The sequence below is a fragment of the Chelonoidis abingdonii genome, chromosome 1 (assembly GCF_003597395.2).
Source record: "Chelonoidis abingdonii isolate Lonesome George chromosome 1, CheloAbing_2.0, whole genome shotgun sequence".
NCBI lineage: Eukaryota > Metazoa > Chordata > Testudines > Testudinidae > Chelonoidis > Chelonoidis abingdonii.
The window spans coordinates 176,819,555-176,840,258 of record NC_133769.1 but is presented as its reverse complement, the minus strand read 5'-3'; the positions used below and the strand labels follow the sequence as shown (position 1 = coordinate 176,840,258).

The following is a 20,704-nucleotide window of genomic DNA, read 5'->3' as shown; positions in this document are numbered from 1 at the left end:
GCAGGGTGCACATAGTACAAATGTGCATTCTTTGTTTTAAATCATGCAAGATGCTGAACAAACATCTTAACCTCTTAGGTTTTGATCTTGTGAATGCTCTTAACTCCCACTGATTGCAATGGGGACAATTAAAAAAACCTTCTTCCTCCAATGCTATAAAATCTATCAATTTTTATACAATGTTCATTGTACTTGGCTCTTCACAAACATCCCTGCTGCAAATTAAACTAGAGCAACTGTGATGTTATTGTCATCAGGTAAATAGTTTGCACCTAGAATTTTAGTTCCTGGACCTTAATAGGGCAATTTGGTGGGAAATATAATAACTGATATTTAGGATCTGATGTACAAGCACACTACTCATTCTAAGACATTGTTTGAAAAGCCAGAGAGACTATATCAATGGGTGTATTAGAGACGGATACCCAAATATATCACATTTTGTTCCCTTCTGCTCCCCATAATGCATCAAAGACATATTTTTCAAAGCTGAGTAGAATCTTGTTCACCTAATTGATAATGTTGGACTACAAGACATTAAAATAAATAGAATCAATTGGCTTGTGCTGCACTAATGAGAGAGAGAGAGAGAGAGAGAAAGAGAAAAACATCTATATCTGCAAGGTAAAAAAATACACACTTGTTCAGGAGAAATAAAAAAGATATTCAAAATTATAAGGATATAAATGTCAACCTAAAAAAAAATCTGTTTGTCAGCAATTATCATGCAGAGTGACCACAGTACACTGTCTCCATTAGAGGATTTGCTGCATTCCTATTCAGTAAATAACCACACCACACCTTAAAGTGTGTGTGAGGGGGGAGAGGGAGATGTTCTGTGGCTGGCCGAGGGAAAAGGAACAGCGCTATATGGGGTTGGGTGGGGAGAGAGGTCAGAAGATGCTGCAAAGGGGGGCTGGGGAATGGGTCAGCATGGTAGCACTGACTCATTCCACTGACTCAACCCAAGAGCACAAATAATCCAAGCATACAGAGGTGCTGAGCAGATTATGATCTATGGGCAATGCCCACTTAGCCCAACAGCTCCACACTGAAATGTTGCTCTACCATCTAGTACGCAGAGGATCTGCAGAGAGAGCATTGCCTGTGAGTTGGATAGCTCTACTGGAACTTTAGGTGAGCTCTATTGGAAGCACTCCACAGGAAAGGAACAACAGAAGAGGTTGTAACTTAAGTAACCCATTGTTTTCTTGTCTTCATTTTATTATTCATTTTTTAAATTCTCTTTTTGTTTTCCTTCCTGTATCACATACATTATTCATTAATAAAAACCTCCAGTAATTTTGAGAGTCTTTTTAGTTATGGTATACCCTATGGCATGGTAAGAACCTTATATGACTAAAATAGCAAGGAGTGTCTCATTCCTGAATTACTAGTAAGAGAAGCAATTGTTTCTCTACGCTATATTTTTAGTAACTTTGGGAATAAAATTCTCAGTGCACAATACACTTACTCATATGTAAAATAACCCTCTCTCACCCACAAAGAGTTAAAACATTCAAACACACTTTGAAAAAAATCTCATTTTAAGAATAATTTTCCTCTAATGTGGGCCAAGAAACTGTAAAATGCAAAACGCATCTCAGTCATAACTATAGAGTCGTCACCAAAGCCTACAATACAAATATACTTAGGGCTAGGAAGTAATATTCTATGCATACTTTTACAGTTCTAAATACCTTATGCCTTTATTTCCCCAGAGACTGAAATGTACCTTTTGGATTTCCATAGCTGGGGAGGAATTTTGTGCAACACACCCTATTTGTGGGCTTATTTTGAAAAAGTAGAAGTTGATCCCTAAAACATTTCGCAAATACTGGAAACTGTCTAAGCTACAGAAAAAATAATATAAATAAGTAGTACAATAATAAACAACGATTTGCATTCATGTAATAACTTACATCCAAGAATTTCAGAGTGCTTTACAAACATTACATCTCCGCAACATTCAGAAACATTTGTTTTAATTTATTCAGATTAATTAGACAACTGCTCCTCTCACTGTTCTCTTTTACTCAGCTCAAATTTCTAGAACAAATTCCTTCCTGTTCTTTCATTGTGACCACTTTTCATTCAGGCCTAACCAGAAGATTGCAAAAAAGGTTATTTTTCTCTACATAGTTTCCATCAAGCAGAACACAATTAATTTTCTTCCCTGGCATATTTCCTACTGATATTATTTTCTCTGTATTTTTTGATATAGAACCTACTGTTTTCACTATTTCATATAACCACAGAATTTCTAAGACTACAAAAGTGCTTGTATCTTTATAAAAATGTTATATAGAGGCTTGTCATTTCACTGCCTCTTCCTGTAAAACTGTCCGTTTTATATCCAAATAAACTGACTGAGATTCTGAAAATCTATCCTTAAATTCTCTGAAGCTTAAACAGTAACATCTTTAGAAATGTAAGAATTATTGTGAGGAAAGAAAGCAGAGTACCCACTAGAATTTACTATCAGGCTGTCATGAATTACCAAACCATAGGTCTTTTCCCTGTTCAGCTAAACTGATGTGAAAATCTATACTATTATGCTTGGAACAGACAATAGCAAAAGATCCAAAGGTTTTTAAAAAATAATGTTTTAGCTGCAGTTCACAAGCTGTGTTCAGATAGCTGTTTGCCAGCTTAAAAACAAAATATCTCTGGTGACTTATGCCTGTGGACCCTTGGTGACATGCATTTAGCATTATATAACAGTACCTCTAAAAATAACTGCATACAGTAGCTCCTTCTGACACAGCTTTTTGCTTTAGTGAGAAAAAACGGTTACCCACCTTTTAGTAACTGTTGTTCTTCGAGATATGTTGTTCATGTCCGTTCCAAGCAGATGTGTGCGTGCCGCATGCATGCCAGCCGGAGGATTTTCCCCTAGCAGCGTCCATAGGGTCAGCCTCGGCACTCCATGGAGTAGCGCCACTACAGCGCCCTATATAGGTGCGGTGGGGTCGGAGCTCACTGCTGACTGAAGCACTGCACAACTGAAGGCTGTGTCATCTCTGGCCTGGTGTGTGATGGCATAGTGTGATGTGAATGTGTGGATGGAGGACCACATGGCGGCTCTACATATTTCCGGAGTCAGGATCTGGGCCAGGAACGCCGCTGAAGAGGCCTGCGCTCTTGTGGAGTGGGCCGTGATAGAAGGAGTGAGGACCTTAGCCCGAAAATAATATTCTCGGATGCAGGCCACAATCCACGAGGAGATGTGCTGAGATGAAACCAGGAGCCCTTTCATCCTATCTGCCACAGCAATGAAGAGCTGAGTTGATCTCCTAAACGGTTTGGTCCATTCAATATAAAAGGCTAGAGCCTTACGGACATCCAGGGAATGCAGTCTAACCTCCATACCTGAAGAGTGTGGTTTTGGATAGAACACTGGGAGGAAGATATCCTGCCCCATGTGGAACTGGGAGACAACCTTGGGGAGGAAAGCCGGGTGTGGCCTAAGTTGGACCTTGTCCTTATGGAAGACAGTGTATGGAGGCTCAGATGTCAGCGCTCTGAGTTCCGAGACACACCTGGCCGAGGTGATAGCGCCAAGGAAAGCAACCTTATACGAGAGATACAGCAGACAGCACAAAGCCAGGGGCTCGAAGGGAGGCCCTGTTAGGGCGGAGAGGACCAGGTTGAGGTCCCAGGTCGGGGCTGGTTGATGAATGTGTGGAAACAGCCTATCCAGGCCCTTGAGGAAGCGACCAACCAGCAAGTTCGCAAAGACCGAGGTACCTTGCTCTCCTGGATGGAAAGCCAAGATGGCCGCTAAATGAACTCCAACTGAAGAGAGGAAAAGCCCCAGCTGTCTCAGATGGAGCAAATAGTCCAGGATAATGGGAATCGGGGCCTGTAATGGCTCCTGCCCCCGCTGATCAGCCCAGATGGAGAAGCGTTTCCATTTGGCCAAATAGGTGGCCCTGGTTGATGGTTTCCTGCTACCGAGCGGCACTCGCCTGACCTGTTGAGAGCATTGCGTCTCCACTGAGTTCAGTCATGGAGCATCCAGGCTGTGAGGTGGAGCGATTCCAGGTTTGGATGACGGAGGCGGCCCCAGTCCTGCGTGATCAGGTCTGGGAGCAGGGGCAGCATGAGGGGCACTCGAGTGGACATGTGGAGGAGCGATGTGTACCAGTGTTGGCGCGGCCATGCCGGCGCTACCAGGATTACGCGGGCGCGGTCCTGCGGATTTTGAGAATCACTCTATGAACCATGGGGATAAGGGGAAAGGCATACAGCAGGCCATCCCTCCAGGATAGGAGAAAGATGTCCAACAGAGACCCCAGACTGAGGCCCAGGAGGGAACAGAAACTTTGACACTTCCTGTTCTCCCTTGAAGTAAGCAGATGTATCTGGGGATAACCCCAGAGATGGAAAATTGAGCGCACTACATCCTGGTGAAGGGATCACTTGAGACCCTGGAATGAGCGGCTGAGGACATCCGCCAGGCTGTTCTGCTACCCCGGGAGGTAGGATGCTGTCAGGTGAATAGCGTTCTGCAAGCAAAAGTCCCACAACGCGAGGGCTTCCCTGCACAGGGGAGAGGAGCGTGCACCCCCCTGTTTGTTGATATAGAGCATCGTTGATGTGTTGTCCGTGAGGACTGAGACACATCTACCTGCCAGGTGGGGATGGAAGGTGAGACAAGCTAGGCATACTGCTCTCAGCTCCCTGACGTTGATGTGCAACGCGAGGTCTTCTGGCAACCACAAGCCTTGAGTCCTCAGGTCCTCCAGGTGCGCCCTCCACCCCTGATCCAAAGCGTCTGTTACCAGGGAGAGGGAGGGCTGAGGGCTGGCGAAGGGAACTCCCACGCACACTTCTTGCGGGTGGAGCCACCACTGAAGGGAGCTCAGCACCAAACGGGGAAGTGTCACCACCGAATCCAGGGTGTCCCTGGTCGGTCAGTATACAGTCGCCAACCAAGACTGGACGGGACGCAGCCTGAGCCTGGAGCGGCTTACCACATAGGTACATGCTGCCATGTGGCCCAACAGCTTGAGGCAGTTTCTTGCTGTGGTGGTCAGGGCGCGTTGAAGACCGAGAATGATTTCGGACATGGACCAGAACCTGGACTCCAGAAGGTACGCTCTGGCGTGGGTCAAGTCCAGGACTGCCCCAATAAATTCTATCCTCTGAGTGGGAGACAGAGTGGACTTGGCCTTGTTCAAGAGGAGGCCGAGCTCGAGGAAGGTCTGCCTGATGAATAGCACCTGAGCCTCCACTTGCACCCTGGTACAGCCCTTTATGAGCCAATCTTCCAGGTAGGGGAATATCTGAATGCCTTGCTTGCGCAGGAAGGCTGCCACAACTGCCATGCACTTCGTGAAAACCCTTAGGGCTGCTGACAGGCCAAAAGGCAGCACTGTGAACTGAAGATGAGCGTCAGCCACGACGAACCTGAGGTAACGCCAGTGCCGTGGGATTATGGCAAAATGAAAATACGTGTCCTTTAAGTCGAGGGTGCCATACCAATCCCCTGGATCCATGGAAGGAATGTTCGAGGAGAGGGAGACCATGCAGAAATTGAGCTTCTTTAGAAACTTGTTCAGATGCCACAAGCTCAGGATTGGTCTCAGGCACCCTTTTGTTTTCGGTATTAGGAAACACCGAGAATAGAAGTCCCTGCCCCTGAGTCCTGAGGAACTTCCTCCACTGCCCCGCTGCGAGGAGGGACAGCACTCCCTGAATTAGAAGTTGCTCATGAGAGTGGTCCCTGAAGAGGGACAGGGAGCGGGGCTGGTGGGGCGGGACAGAGGAGAACTGGACAGAATATTCCCTCTCTACCGTGTAAAGCACCCAATTGTCTGACATGATTCAGGACCAGGCATGAAAGAAGGGGGACAGATGTGATCCAAAGATAGGAATAGGAGGATCCAGAATCCTGATTGGTAGGTCGTCCTCAACCGTACCATTAAATAGGAGGCCTGGGCCCTGATGGTGGTCTTGCCTGGCTAGATGACCGGCCGGAGGGCTGACATTGGTGCCGCCATTCCTGCCATGCATGCGCCTGACATCTGGGCAGTTCTGCGGCTGGTAGGCGCACAGGGCCATCTGCGGCCTAAACTGCCTGTGCTGGGTTACTGGGGTATGCAGGCCCAGAGAGCAAAGAGTAGCCCTCGAGTCTTTTAGGCTATGCAAACGCTTGTCTGTTTTGTCCAAAAACAACATCGGTCCCTCAAAGGGGTGGTCCTGGATGGTCTGTTGGACCTCATGGGGAAGGCCCAAGACCTGAAGCCAGGCTCCCTGTCTCATGACCAGTCCGTTGCCAGCGTGATTGAGGCCGAGTTTGCCGCGTCCAGGGCTGCCTGAAGGGAAGCTCGGGATATCAATTTTCCCTCTTCCACTAGGGCCAAAAATTCTGTTCGCGAATCCTGGGGAAGGAGCTCAGCGGATTTAGACAGGGTTGAGCACGTATTATGCCCGTACCGGCTTCCAATAGCCTGTTGATTGACTATAAGTAATTGTAGGCCCCCTGTGGAATACACTTTTCTGCCAAACAGGTCCAGCTTTTTGGCCTCCCTGTTTTTCGGCGTTGACTCTTGGAACCCCTGACGTTACCTCTGGTTGGCCGTATCCACCACCAGGGAGTCCAGGGGAGGGTGGGCGTACAGGTGTTCATGGCCCTTGGAGGGTATAAAGTATTGCCTCTCCATCTTTTTGGCGGTGGGGACCAATGAAGCTGGCGTCTGCCATAAAGTGCAGGACGAGTCCGCTATTGTCTTGATCAACGGCACGGTTACCCTGAATGGGCCCGAGGGGGCCAGAATATCCACTACCGGATCCACATCCACCTCAATTTCCTCCACCTGGATCGCCAAGCTCTGAGCTGCCCGCCGAAGCAGCTGCTGGAGTACCCAATTGTCCTCTACAGCTGATGCCGTAGCCGTGCCCGACACTGCCTTGTCTGGGGAGCAGGAGGAGGAGGAGATCATTTGTAGCGGACCCTCCTCCAGTCCATCCATGCCTTCAGGGGCCTGTGGCACATGGTACTGTGGTTGCGGGACCGGTGTCTGTTCCAGATGCAGCACCGCAGCAGGTACCGGTGTTGATAAAGAACGGCTTGGCGTGTCGGGTGGTACCTGTGGAGCCAGAACCATGGTCACCGCCGATGCCAATGCCTGGCTAGGGGGTGCTGAACTTCGATGCGGCATACCTCTGCCGGGCAATGGTGCTACCGATGCCAAGATCGAAGTGGACCTGGAGCGAGGATCAAACGCCTGACCCATCGACTGGTGGTAGGCCCAGGGAGTCCAGAACGGTCACTGAGAAGGCTGTTGCCATTGCTGCTGCCATTGTGGCGGGTACAGTTGCTGGCTCGCCCGCGAAGCTGATCTCCTGCTCCGTGATTTGCTGGAGCGGTAGGAGTCTGCCTCTGAGTCCGAGGTCTCTGAGTAGGAAGACCTGGGGCGAGCGGTGCGGCAGGGGTGAGAAACTCTCCCTCTGCCCTGGTGCCGCCCAGGTGGCGTGGAGCAGGAAGTGAGGCCGGCTTGCCCCGCGATTGTACTGGGGATTGGGCCATGGTTGGCAGCTCCCTGTGGCGGTGCGGGGAGGGCAGCACTGGGAGGCTCAACAGGTTGGAGGCTGCCTCGAACCCCTATGGCGTCTTGGGATCTTGGCTGGTCCGGACTCGACTGCCCTCTCTCTGGTGCAGGAGTCAACGGAGCAGCAGGAGGATGAGGCTGTGGCCCAGCCTGTCCACTTGTACTTGTGGACGACATCGGCCTCTTAAGGTCCTGGCGGGGTGATCGTTCCCTCACAGGCCTCTTCTTTTTTGCGGGCTCCGGAGAAGGTGAGCGGTGCCGCACAGAAGCCAACTTTCTATGACCTGACTCCCTCCGGCGCTGGGGTTTGGAGGCTTTGGGCTGGGCCCCAAGTCCTGATGCCAGTGCCAGGGTGCTATGCACCGAAGATGATGTGCTGGGTACCAGATCAGCTGGCTTGGGGTTGGAGGATGGCCGCAAGGCTGCCTCCATCAGAAGCACTCTAAGTCTCTGCTCTATGTCCTTAAGAGTCCTGGGATGGAAGCCCCTGCAGATACTGCACCAGTCTCTTTGGTGGCTCTCTCTGAGGCACCTCAAGCAGGCAGAGTCCGGGTCACTCTTTGGCATAAACTTCCCGCAGTCCTTGCAGAGTTTAAACTCCGGGGACCCGGACATGCCCCAGCGGGGCGACGAGTACGTTGGAGGGAGCCCCCTCAACAGCTAACAACTATGTGCAACTGATCCAAACTAAAACTAAACTATATACACTAACAACGGGACACTGCTGAACTTGCTATCAGTGAGCAAGGTTCCAGGTTAGTCGTCACCGGCAGTAAGAAGAAACTGAGGGGGTGGAGAGTTGGCAGGCCCCTATATAGGGTGCTGTAGTGCGGCCACTCCAGGGGGCACAGAGGCCAACCCTACGGATACTGCTAGAGGAAAATCTTCTGGCTGGCGTGCATGTGGCATACGCACACCCGCTTGGAATGGATATGAACAACCACTCGAAGAAGAATGGGTAAGAGTTTTCAAAAGGGACGCAGATTAAGAAAGTGATACAAAGCTTGTGAGGGCTCCAGACAGTTCTCAAAACAAAAAATATACTATTAGCATATTATATCTTTAGGTTTTTTTTAATTACCATAATCATGTTAAGGGGGGCAAGTAGATTTTGTGGGTTTTGTGGTCAATTTTCATGACCATTTTCTAACACAGTGGTTTGTCAGTTTTTGTCTGCCCAAGTGTAAACAAAAACAAGTAATTACTCACCCATCAACAAAGCTACTTATCCCAGAATTTGAAAGGGTGACCTATGCAGGAATTAAGTGGCTGAATACAACTAGAAGACATGATGAGGTCCTCTCAAACATTAGGGCTTTTACTAAGAAAAGGTTGACAAACTGATTATTAAATACTCCAGTACCTGAGGCTTTACATTAAGAACTTCAGTTATAGTTGCAATGTCACAGCACAGCAGGTGAAAATACATTTCTGGAACAAATGTCAGCATGGAATAATTTTGAAACAACCTTTTGATCTACCTCACCTCAAGCCAGGACAGAACACCAAAATAGATTATATTGTTGGTAACACATGGTGCTGTTTGCTGTCATAGTAGGCATTTCTATAGGCTCCAGTATAGAGAGAAAACACAAATAGAAATAAAAGATACAGGAATTCTTCTAGTTTATCAAGTTTCCCATAAAAATCCATCTATAACAGAAATTTAGCTATCAAAACAGAACTCACATCCAAAACAACAAAATCCCCAAACCCAGCAGTTTAAAGCTCGCTCTCTCTTTCACACACATGTAGAAATCTTCTAAATGGTAGTATACTGAATCAAGTATTGGGAAACTTGGCCAGGTCATTAAAGTAAATTTCAGTTTATTTTCTTTTCACCCTTCTGAAATGTGAAATACTTGAAATCAGTGTATAAGTAGTGTTAAGTTCTAATATTTTAAAATGCGTATTTCATTTGACTACAGGTCTGTCTCATCTTACGCTGGGGTTACGTTACGCAGACAGCACATAAAGTGAAAATCATGTAGTCAAAATTACATTGAGTGTAATGGCGGAAGAAATCACTCGCACTACAGAAACAGTATTTACATTGTTATTTTTCTCCTTTTTTTTCTTGTTTTTGCCAACTGCGTAAAGCTGAAATCGCGCATGTTAAATGCGCCTAAGATGCGACAGATCTGTATATCCATACCCCTGGGACTACAGCATGTCAATAAAATAACTGATTAATCTATACATTTCAATAGTTTAAAGACTCCGACAATCCCCTATTCCTAGGCTCTCCATAAAATGGATTCATATAGGTTTTCCACATCCTCTTGCTACTTCTGATAATCAAAGAAAAGTTAGCCTTTCAATATAATTCTTTATCCCTTTTCCTAAATAAAGCCATTTCTCAGTTAGCCAATCCCACTGTTTTCAAATATACTTAATTTTAAGCATATACTTAAATCCACAGCACTGAAACATGTGCTTATGTGCTTTTATATATTGGTGCCATAAGAACTAGTCATGAGAGGTGCTGAGTGCTATCAATGAATGGGAACTGAGAGTGCTGAAAACCCCCACAAAAGGCATTTAGCAACTTCTAATAATTTGCAAAACTTACTCATCTAATTGGATATCATTAAAACAGGTGCTAAAACTAATATACGCAAACTGTACAGGCAGTAATTGATGCATAACAACAAAACTTACCATCTTGATCTGTGGTAACTGTGATAGCTGTGAATGGCTTGGGGGAGAAACTCAGCTCAGAGACTCCATTCATGGCTTCTATTTCAAAGGTGTAGTTCACATGAGACACAAAATCAAGCACAGTCACAGATGAGTTAATCAGGCCTGTATGTCTTGGGATGAAACGGATACCTCCACCGCATATCTCACATTGGCTGGTGTCTGATCCACATTTCTTACAGCTGACACTGTAGGTGAGATCTTTTCTCCCCCCCGTGTCACTAGGCGGGCTCCATTCCAACATAAGAGCTGTTTCATTAATATTAGAAATCACATTCCGTGGAGCAGAAGGTGGCCCTAGAGAAAAAGAAAACAGTTAAACTATCCTTACTGTGTAGTTTGGGACAACAGAGAGCTTGAGCTACTGATTTATAACAACAAACTAAAAGAGTTAAATATGTATAATTTGGGTTAGTGACAAGTAGAAGGGCGCAGTCTAAAATATCTAAACATTTAAAATATTTGAAAGTTAAATATTAAGGAGGGAAAATAATTATCTGAGATCATATAAAATTATATAAAAAATGTATGGGGTGAAATTAAGAGATAATTTAAGATAAACATTAAAAATATCCCACTATTTGGGACATTCAAAAACTAGGCCTGACAAAACAAAAATTGCATACTAAATACCCACTGGGCGAGTGAGAAGTAGACATAGATTTTTTGCCCCCAAAATATATTTTGTTTATTTTATTTCTATTATGGTAGGCTTTTTAGGATGCCTTTTTAATCTGTTTTGCTATTCTAGAAGATTTTAAATGAATAAATTTTAAAAATAGTAAATGTACAATAGGGAACCATTCTGCTCGAACAGAGAAAAGAGAGAGAAACTAAACAGAGTTTTTTCCAATATCTGAACTGCTGTCATTCTGCAACTCATCCAAAAGATGGCAGCTCCATTAAAGCTCAAAGGGCTCACTAGTATCACTCTGGGATACTATTCACTAATGATTCAGAGGAAATTATGTCATCTGCTGACCCATCAACAACACTATTATTATGATGATGATGATCTTCCATCCAAATTATGAATCTGTCCAGAACCCATTTAATTTGTCAGGCCTGACAGGATTCTGTTATAAATTGGTGTTATTGCAAGTGAAGGTCCATTATTATTGTTATAAATGTTCATTATTATTCAGTTTCTTGATCACCATTCTGCTGTCCAGTAAGACATAAAGGAACTGCCAGAGCTGTCTAGTGATTAATATAGAAATGGAAGCCAAGAGAATCTTGGACTGTAATTTTAAAGGTAGATCAACATTTGCAAATGAGGGCATCTAAAGTTAGGTGCCTAATGTCATAAAAGGCACATAAATAAAAACAGTCTGATCTTCACAGGTGCTGAGGACTTGGAGCTTCCTTTCACCTCAGTGGGAGTTCCAGGTGTTCAGCGGCAACTCTTAAGGCCAGGTCACTTATTTGGGTTCCTAATTTTGGCATGACAATATTGCACTGTAGTGACTAGAGGTCAAAAATCATGGTAGGGTTGTGTTACTTTGCAAACCACTAAGTTCAGCCCAGATTCAAGAAAGCTCTAGGACTTTGGCCTCAAGGTATTTTCATGGCTCCCTTGCCTCCCACAGAACCCCACCTCCTCCCCCTCAAACAGCTGGCTCTCTCCCCTTATTGGCCCAGGAAACCACCTATCCCATATCTTAGGATGGGATAGACAGGAGCAGAAGGAAACTATAATGCCCAAGTCTAGGTGGAATTTTCCTGGCCTCTTCCCATTATCTTCAGGGGGTTCTAAAAAACCTCTCCCTCAACCATGGTCTTTAGGAATGCCACCAGCACCTAGAAAAGGCTGATGCCTCGGTGGTTTCATTTCTGATCTCCTCTGATCCTTGATACAGCCATGAAAGACATCCACTACATCTGTAAACCAATTATCTACTGAACTGGCTGCAGACAGTCACTTGAATCCTTAGTGTGGTAACTCAGGAAGACCTAAGTTTTCCAGGCAAACACGATAGCTATGATGCCTCAAACTCTAGGACATGGTTGTTCAGAAACCCCAAGGGAGGTTTTTAACTACCCTGCTAAATATTACAGGATTTCTCTACAGCTGATTTAGTAATAGAGTTAGTTGGGAATGGAAGTGTTAGTGGCAAGGGACTGTGACGGGGCACACTTGACGCGCACTGGTACTGTGGGGGTTAACTCCACTCTCTGGGATGAGGAGGCCATGCCGCCTCAGCCTTGGTGGGGCATGCTCCGACTGGAGACTAGATATAAAAGGGAGCAGCTTGGCTCATTGAGGACTGACCGCGAAGGAGGGAGGACACATGATGCAAGCTCCAGCCTGGGAACTGTGGAAGTCCCAGATGGCAGAAGCCAGGAACACTGAGACTCCAGAGGACGCCCAAGGAGAGGAGCCCAGAGACCTTGGAGCCACTGCATCAGGAACAGTCCAAAGTAGCTGAGGGGGACTAGTTATTGTGCCACATGGGGTCAGCGTGTTTCGGGTGGATTCCCTGATGACCCAGTGGCAAGCATACCTGCCAATGACAGGGCCCTGAGCTGGGACCCAGTGAAGCAGCGAAGGCCTGGGTCCCCTTACCCAGCCACCCCTCCCCCCAGGCAGTGGCCCACTCCCCTGACCAGTCGCCAGGCCAAACAGCCCTACTGAAGAGGACTATTACACTGACTCTGCTCATTGGGCCATGCAGCCCTGCTGAACAGGGCAGTGCTACTGATCCTTGCCACTAGGCTGTACAGCCCTTCTTATTGGCTCTGGTCACTAAGACACACATCCCTGCCAAACAGGGCAGCCTATGGACTCTGACCACTAGGCGACATATCCCTGAGAGAGGGCCAAAATATTGCCTTTTAAACTAGGTCAAGCTATCCTAAGACAAGTGATGGTTGTGTAGACTCAGCCATGGGGCTATCATTACACCCACCCTGTCCCAAGAAGGGATGGGGTGCACTTGCCTGGCGATAGGGACACAATTTTTTTTTCTTCCCATTTAACACCTCATAAGACCTTGAATTGAATGGGGAAGAACAAAAAGATGGAGGTACAGAAGCAGAAAAAAATGCTTCGTAAACAATTTCGGGAAGATTATAGAGCAAGTAGCACAACATAGACCAGGAGTCACGTCATCAACATCTACTTCCCCATGATGACAAACAAGGTCAGATCTGGAGGACAAATGGTGAAGGAAGAAAAGATGCATCCTAGTTGGAGAAAAAGTGAAAGTTATTTTAATGGAGATTCTGAGTTGTGTAGAACCCAAAACCCCATGTGACCTTGCAAAATTATCCACTGCAAATGGACCATGCATTTTTCTCCACATGACCAGCATGAACTGAACCCTGCTACTGTGATCACTCAAACTCCTTAGGTACCAAACTTGAGGCAATGTCTACACTAGCAGTTCTCAAACTGTGGGTCAGGACCCCAAAGTGGATCGCAACCCCCTTTGAATGGGGTCACCAGGGCTGGCTTAGACTTGCTGGGGCCTGGTGCTGAAGCCTGAGCCCTACTGCCCAGGGTTGAAGCCAAAGCCTGAGGGCTTCATCCCTGGATCGCAGGATGCTGGCTCCCTGCCTGGGGCTGAAGCACTTGAGTTTCAGCTTTGGACCCCCTGCCCTGAGCTGTGGGGCTCTGGCTTGGGCTTTGGCCACCCGACCTGAGGCAGTGACCCTCAGGCGGGCTCAGGCTTCGGTCCTCCCCCGGGGTCGTGAAGTAATTTTTGTTGTCAGAAGAGGATCGTGGTGCAATGAAGTTTGAGAACCCCTGGTTTACACTATGAAGTAGGGTTGTGATTTCCCTGATTGTGTGCATACACTTGTGCTAGCTGTCATTGACCTAGCACGAGTATAAACAGCAGTACAACCACAGTAGCATAGGAAGTGGCTACAGAGGCACAGTAGAGCAAAGCTGGCAGGTATGTACTTGGCATGACTCAGCCGTGCCTCTGCTGCCACTACCCATGTGACCGTGGCTACACTGCTATTTATACTCACACTAGCTTGATGAGAACTAGTGTGAATATGTGTACACGAACAGGGGACTGACATAGTGTAGACATACCCATAGAGACAGATATAAAATCATGACAGAAGCCCATCGCCTAAATATTTATAGCCAAGGACAGCATAGGGGATGGAAGAAAGGCAGAAATTATACTCTGTTATGAGAATCTTGATAATTAAACTGCCTGTCTCTTTAATCTGATTGTATTTCAGTGAATCACTTAGTGGCATGAGCTTTCCAAAGCTAATTTTTTATACAACATAAAACATGCTCACAAAAGAATTCAGAATAAGAAATGGAGACCTGTCCAAAAGCAAAGCCTCACAGTCTAGCTCCTAAAATATGTCAGAGGTGTGTATAACTCCTCTCAACAATCTTTTCTTCCCCCAGGAGTTGACTAAGCATTATATTCACCGTTCTCAAAATAAAATCAGTGTGCACTTGGTTGAATAGTGAATGGTTGGCAAGGTTTTGAGAAGTTTACAGATAACTTATGATTTATCATTCCACATTCCCCAAAGTTACCCTTCTATAGCTTTTCATGATTTATACAACCTGCCAATGAATCGTGACTACAAGTTTTGATGAGATATCGTTTAAACTTTGAGTAGAGACAAAGCATTTTATTGCTTTAGAAATCATGAAGCAGATTTAAAGACCCTACTGTACATTTATAAACCATTCTGTATAAATCTAAAATAAAATATATTGCATGTGACACATTGAATGGCACACAGATTCCATGGCAAGAAGCCCAAGAATTCAAATATTATATTTTCCTTTAGAACAATTTTTAGTCTATTTAAAAAATCAAAGAACCAGGCATTTAAAAAAAACTCAAGATTTTTTTTAAAGCCTTGTCTCCTGCAATTTACAACATGGGGGCTGGTTCCTGTGCCCAAGGAAAGCACGTAAATGGAATTTTTGACCTTAGAAACAAGAATATGTTATATAAGACTCTATTATTTCAGAGCTTCAAATCCTCATCTATAAATCAGGCTCCTATACCTTACGGATGAAATAAAACGTTGTAAATAAATACTATTTACTGATGATTCAACACCATAGATGTAAATGTTTTTGTAAGATATGTAAATCTGTTGTAGGCCTGATGCTCCAATTTAATTTTTAGAACTGAAACTGTTTGACAGAATGCAAAAGTAATGGCTTATAAAATCAACTCCTCCAGCATTTTTGATAAGATGTTCATCTGAAGATTGAGATAAATCTGGTTTACTAAAATTCTGCTGTTTTTTAAAGATGCCTCTGAATATTTACATAAAACACACCATCAGAAAACAAGCTGATATTTTACTTATAAAAATGCACAAAATGATACATGAACCCACATATATAGACTCAGACAGACCAATGATAATTAATGTTCATTTTAATAGAGAAACATGACTACACTGTCACAGCTAAAAAAAAAAATCAGAATTTATCAACAGCTACCCCAATACTGAATGTGAGATAAAGCAGTGTTTCTCCATATTAACAGTGGGAAATAATCACAGTACCTCTCGGATATTGAGAGGTATGGTAACTTTTTGGAGATGTTCACTTTCTCATGGAGACTGCTATACCTTATATTTTATGGAACAGCTGATGTTATTAGATAGTATTTTAAAAAATAAAAGCTCACCTTGCTAGCTGTGGTGTGTCTTCTGCCTTCTCTTTGGCTGTAGAGGGGGAGGGTGAGATCCCAAGTGGGGGCAGCTGGGAGATTGCTAAAACACACTTCCCCTGGTTTCCCCTCCCTCTCCCTGCAGCTTGTACATATGAGGAAGAGAAGGATGCTGATACTTTTTCACTCTCTCTGCCCCTTCTCTCCCACGTGATGGGAAAGGCTATCTCACATGGCATCCAGGTAATGATGACTGTTTGCTAACTTCTGTTGCGATTGGACAGTGGACCAATGAGCGGCCAGCTGATTGGCTCTCACTTGCCAGGGTCAGCAGAGGGGGATGGCTACTGCCTGATCTTGCTACTGGCGAGCAGCCATTCTGGACTCTGTTGCAGCCCAACCCTAACCAAACCTTATCTACTGAGCTGGATCTCTTATGATAACAGAGGTCAGGCTGATTGCCAAACTTTGGGATCTGGAAGGGATTTTTCCTGCATGGCAAAATTGTCAAACTGCTATGTGGATTTTTTTACCTTCCATCATCTTGGAGGTCCAGTTTTGGGAGTTTAAAAGCGTCTCTGTTATCCAATGGACTGCTTGGCATAGGCCCAGAGACCTGAACTAAACAGTAATGGGGTATGTCCCCACTTCCTGTGCAGTTCTGGGCCTCCCTCCTCTCATTTCTCCAATATTCTGTGTGGAAGACAAGAATGGTTTCAGCTTTGGCTTCTAGCCAGGGATCTTGGGCAGGCCTGATGTAAAGGGGGCATTGCCCTCATACCCACCCTCACGTCTATAGAACCTGGGCTCTCGGTTCCCACTTGAAATCTGCATTGGAACAGTCTTGCTGGTTAGTGGTTCCCTGTTTATTAATTTTTTTTTTTAAGTTGTGGCATCTGCATTTACCCATATTATGGCATACATGTCTCAGTGTCTCCACATTCACATCGATACGTTATCTCACACATTACAGTTGTTTTCTTCCCACTAGGTCGAAACACACAGATCTGTTTTCCTCTGACTTTTAGTCCTTTATTTGAGTATACCCAGTGGAATATAGAGGTTACCCACACTGCCTGAACAACATAACAATAACTGCTATTCCACTCCAAAGCCAAAAAGTGCACAAAATGATTATATATCAAGTACTAAAGCATGTACACTGTAGCAAGCAGTAACGTCACAGATACGGTACTTATCAACATCATAATACTGTTATAGGCTGGTTTGTCAAAATGATAGGAATTTAGTTTGCTAGTAATAAAACAGTTTTCCATTGATTCAAACTGAAGTAGGCACTATTTCAGTACATCAAAGCAACTAGCTACACATACACAAAGTAACAGCAAATAATGTCCTTAACATGCATATATACATATACATACATACACATATACATACATACATACATACACATACAGAAAATTAAGAAAATAGGAGAAAAGATTAATAATTTGACTTTAAAGTTCACATATTAACTAAGGTACTTTTCTTACCTTCGACCCCCCATAACCTCATACTTCATGTTGTTATTTTTTTCAGGCATTACAATACTAATCTTAGCTTTAACAATGTTATTTGTAACTAATGTTCTACCAATAATTAATCTCTTCTTACTTTTCTTTTGATAACCTGAGTCCCAAAACAGTCAGAATTAAACTGTATATGGGACCAATTTTTCCTTTTCTCATTCCTCCTCGCCAGACCCACTTTGCCCTGTCTGCCTTTCTTATGTTATCCTTCTAATTCTGATTCTGTAAAATTACTTTGTGTATGCAAATAGTTCCACTGATTCCAATGGGACTATTCACTTGTGCAATGATATTCACATGTGTAATTGCAGGATAAGTGGCTTTATGGTCTGATCCTGCAATGAGCTCTGAGTCGTTGGGCCCCACATCCACACAGGACCCAAATAACTCCAATAGGGATACACAGACTTGGGGCCCATCCACACAAAGCTCATTGCACTCTTGTGGCCATAGACTGAAAGTGCTTTGAAACAGGTTCTGTGTTTTCTTAACTTGTCTGTAAAATACTAAATTATGCACCCCAGTAGTTCCATATTAATAAATTCAATTCTAACAATGATTTTGTTTGTGATCTAAATGTTTGTTTTAAATATGGTATCTAGCGTGAAGAATGACTGCTTGGATTGGGGATACAGTGGGTATGCCTACCACTGACAGAATGTTATAGGGTATATTTAGTTAAAGTTTTGTTCCCCTGACCAGTATTTTTTCTTCTGTTTTTTGGCAGGTCAAGGAGTAATCTTGAAATGTACATGTCTCAATCTGAGGTTAAAGGACTATTTAAAAGATCCTGAATATTAAGAGAGCGTTTGTGTTCAGCAGGGATTGCTGGTTTCTCTAGGGAAGAATAAATAAAAGAGGCTGATTATATAGTTACTTGAATAATATTTAATCAGAGAGGGTTGATATACAATGCTTTGATTTATGCATTCTTTACAAGTATTTTATCTTGTTGTGGTATAGTTTGTAAGTCACCTTATGTGTCTGTCAACAGCCTGGGCAGTAAAAGTTGGAAAAAATATAGTTTTTCCTGCACGTACTTGCAGTTTGGAGATCTCTCTAAGAAGGGCACAGCTAAAAATGTTTTTATACTTGATGATGTGGAAGATTATGTGAATTCTGACCATAAATCATTCTCAGAAATGCAGTTAAGTAACTGAGTGGCTATTTTATTACAGATATTTATTTGTAACTGGTTACAAATAAAAAATGTGGTTTTACTAAGATGAGTTTTGTATTCATGGTGGTGATAAATTGGTTGCTAAATTTGGAACACATGCAAATTACATAGGGTTGTTTTTTAGTGGACAAGAATATTTTTGAATGGGTGACTGTGGGTAGTCTCTGCCTATATAGAATGTTGAGTTCAGCAGCCAGACACTTTTCATCAGCAGGAATCAGTTACTAGCATAGGTACCAGGGGACAATTTAGAAGCCTGTTTCTACCATTAGGCTAAGGGTCAGAAACATTATGGCTCCTTCATGGTGAAAATGAACAGATAAAATACTTCTGCACAGTTTTCAGCAGTTATTTTTGTATTTTGCTTTCTTTATTCTTTTTTAACTTAACTTTAAATAATTGTTTCCTGGTTCATAAATGTGATGCTGAAATATGTCTAATACTGCAAAACAAACTATTTAATTAAAAATATTTATAAATACAATTTCCAACTACGTGAAATCATATTGACCAACAGTTTGCCAGTGTTTTCATCCTTCAGACTACTCAGTGATAGACTGACTCCATCTGTAATCTTGACAATGTTAACTTCAACCCAATTTTCTAAAAGTGGCCACTAATTTTGCGTGCCTCAATTTTAGGATCCTTGGCTTGAGACAGATGTGCTGATCCCACAATTCCACATGCAGTGACTGGGGACCTGTGTGTGTTCAAGAATCTTTCAAAATCAGGGTTCAGGTGTCTAAATTTGGGCACTTAAAATGCAGGCACCCAAAACTAACAAACACATCTAAAGATTTTTGAAGTCCTTAAATTTGCTGCATGTATTTGGTCATCTGAAAAATTGGAATAATGTATGCCTACTTATCCAGGAGAGATGTTGTGAGGATTAAATAATTAATGGACCTAACAAAGTCCCATTGTTTAGGTCAATGGAGAGTTTTAGGTGTGCAAGGAACACAGGATCAGTCTTAGTAGCCCTGATCATGCTTACACATATGTTTAAATTTACACCCATTAAAATCAATAGAAATACTCATGCATTTATAGCTAAGCATGTGTGTAATTGTTTGAAGGACTGGAGCCAATGTTTGTGAAGTGGGTTGAATTTAGCGCTATGTAAGAGATAAACACTATGATGATTATCATCATAGTTCAGTTTCAATGCAGTACTTGACTGGATTTGGCAGGTCAAGACAAAGTAATTAAAGTAGATCCAAGTATCAAGAGCAGGGCTCTCACATTTCTTTGGCTTTATCTCTGTTAAATTTCTGCCAGATTTCTGTCATTCTCTATAGATGATATCAGTACAGGAATGAATATTGTAGATAAAACTATTTGACATTTGTTGTTGTTTTGTTGTAATTTTGTACTAGGAAGTGATATATTCAGGGTTTCGGGCTTTTCCTTAGTTATAATAGAAAACATGAATTATTGAGTATTCATATTTCCATGAATAGGAAGAATGTTATCATTTATGTTGGAGGTGTCTGAAAGTATATAACTGTCCGCCTGCAGATACTGAAGAAAAAACAGATACCCTTCATACTCAAGGGCCCTCATGCCAATTTCCATGACGATTAAATAGCTTTTTAATTGCCGTTAAATTATGCCAGCTAAACTGTGATTTCATGCAAATATTAAGCTGTAATGACATGCAGTGAATCATTTACTAAGATTTAGAAATTGGAACAAAAAGAGACAATTAATTCTAATCCTCACATTCAGTTAAATTATGTGTCACTGGGCTTTTATGAATGTGGTCTGATTGCTTTGTTATCATTTATAAATTATACAAAGATTATTTGACACCTTGAAAAAACTTGGCAGCAATAACCCTTATGCAGACATCTGTGTGCAAAGCTCTTAGGGATTTCCTTATACTGTGTGGGTTTTTTTATGGGAAAGAAATGAATTGGTGAAAATGAAGGATTTATTTCACCCTCTCCTTTCAGCAAACATCATGACTGTTCTGATTATCAACAATAAAGTTAATTATTGTTAATACTAAATATCAGATTTTCTTCATAAGAAAATACTGTCCTACTTCTGTTTGTGTGAAACACATCACGAAAATGAACAAAAACTGCTGAATCATGTAAACATCACAAAAGGCAG

The 20,704-nt window shown here is 43.4% G+C and overlaps 1 protein-coding gene across 1 annotated transcript in view; it reads right to left on the bottom strand.

Annotated features, from left to right (window-relative positions):
• Positions 1-20,704, bottom strand: part of EPHA6 (EPH receptor A6) — a 900,076-nt gene that overhangs the window by 403,647 nt on the left and 475,725 nt on the right. The window contains exon 5 of the mRNA XM_075072813.1: positions 10,221-10,556. Within this exon, the coding sequence (XP_074928914.1) occupies positions 10,221-10,556 (336 nt within the window). The remainder of the gene's footprint in view (positions 1-10,220; positions 10,557-20,704) is intronic.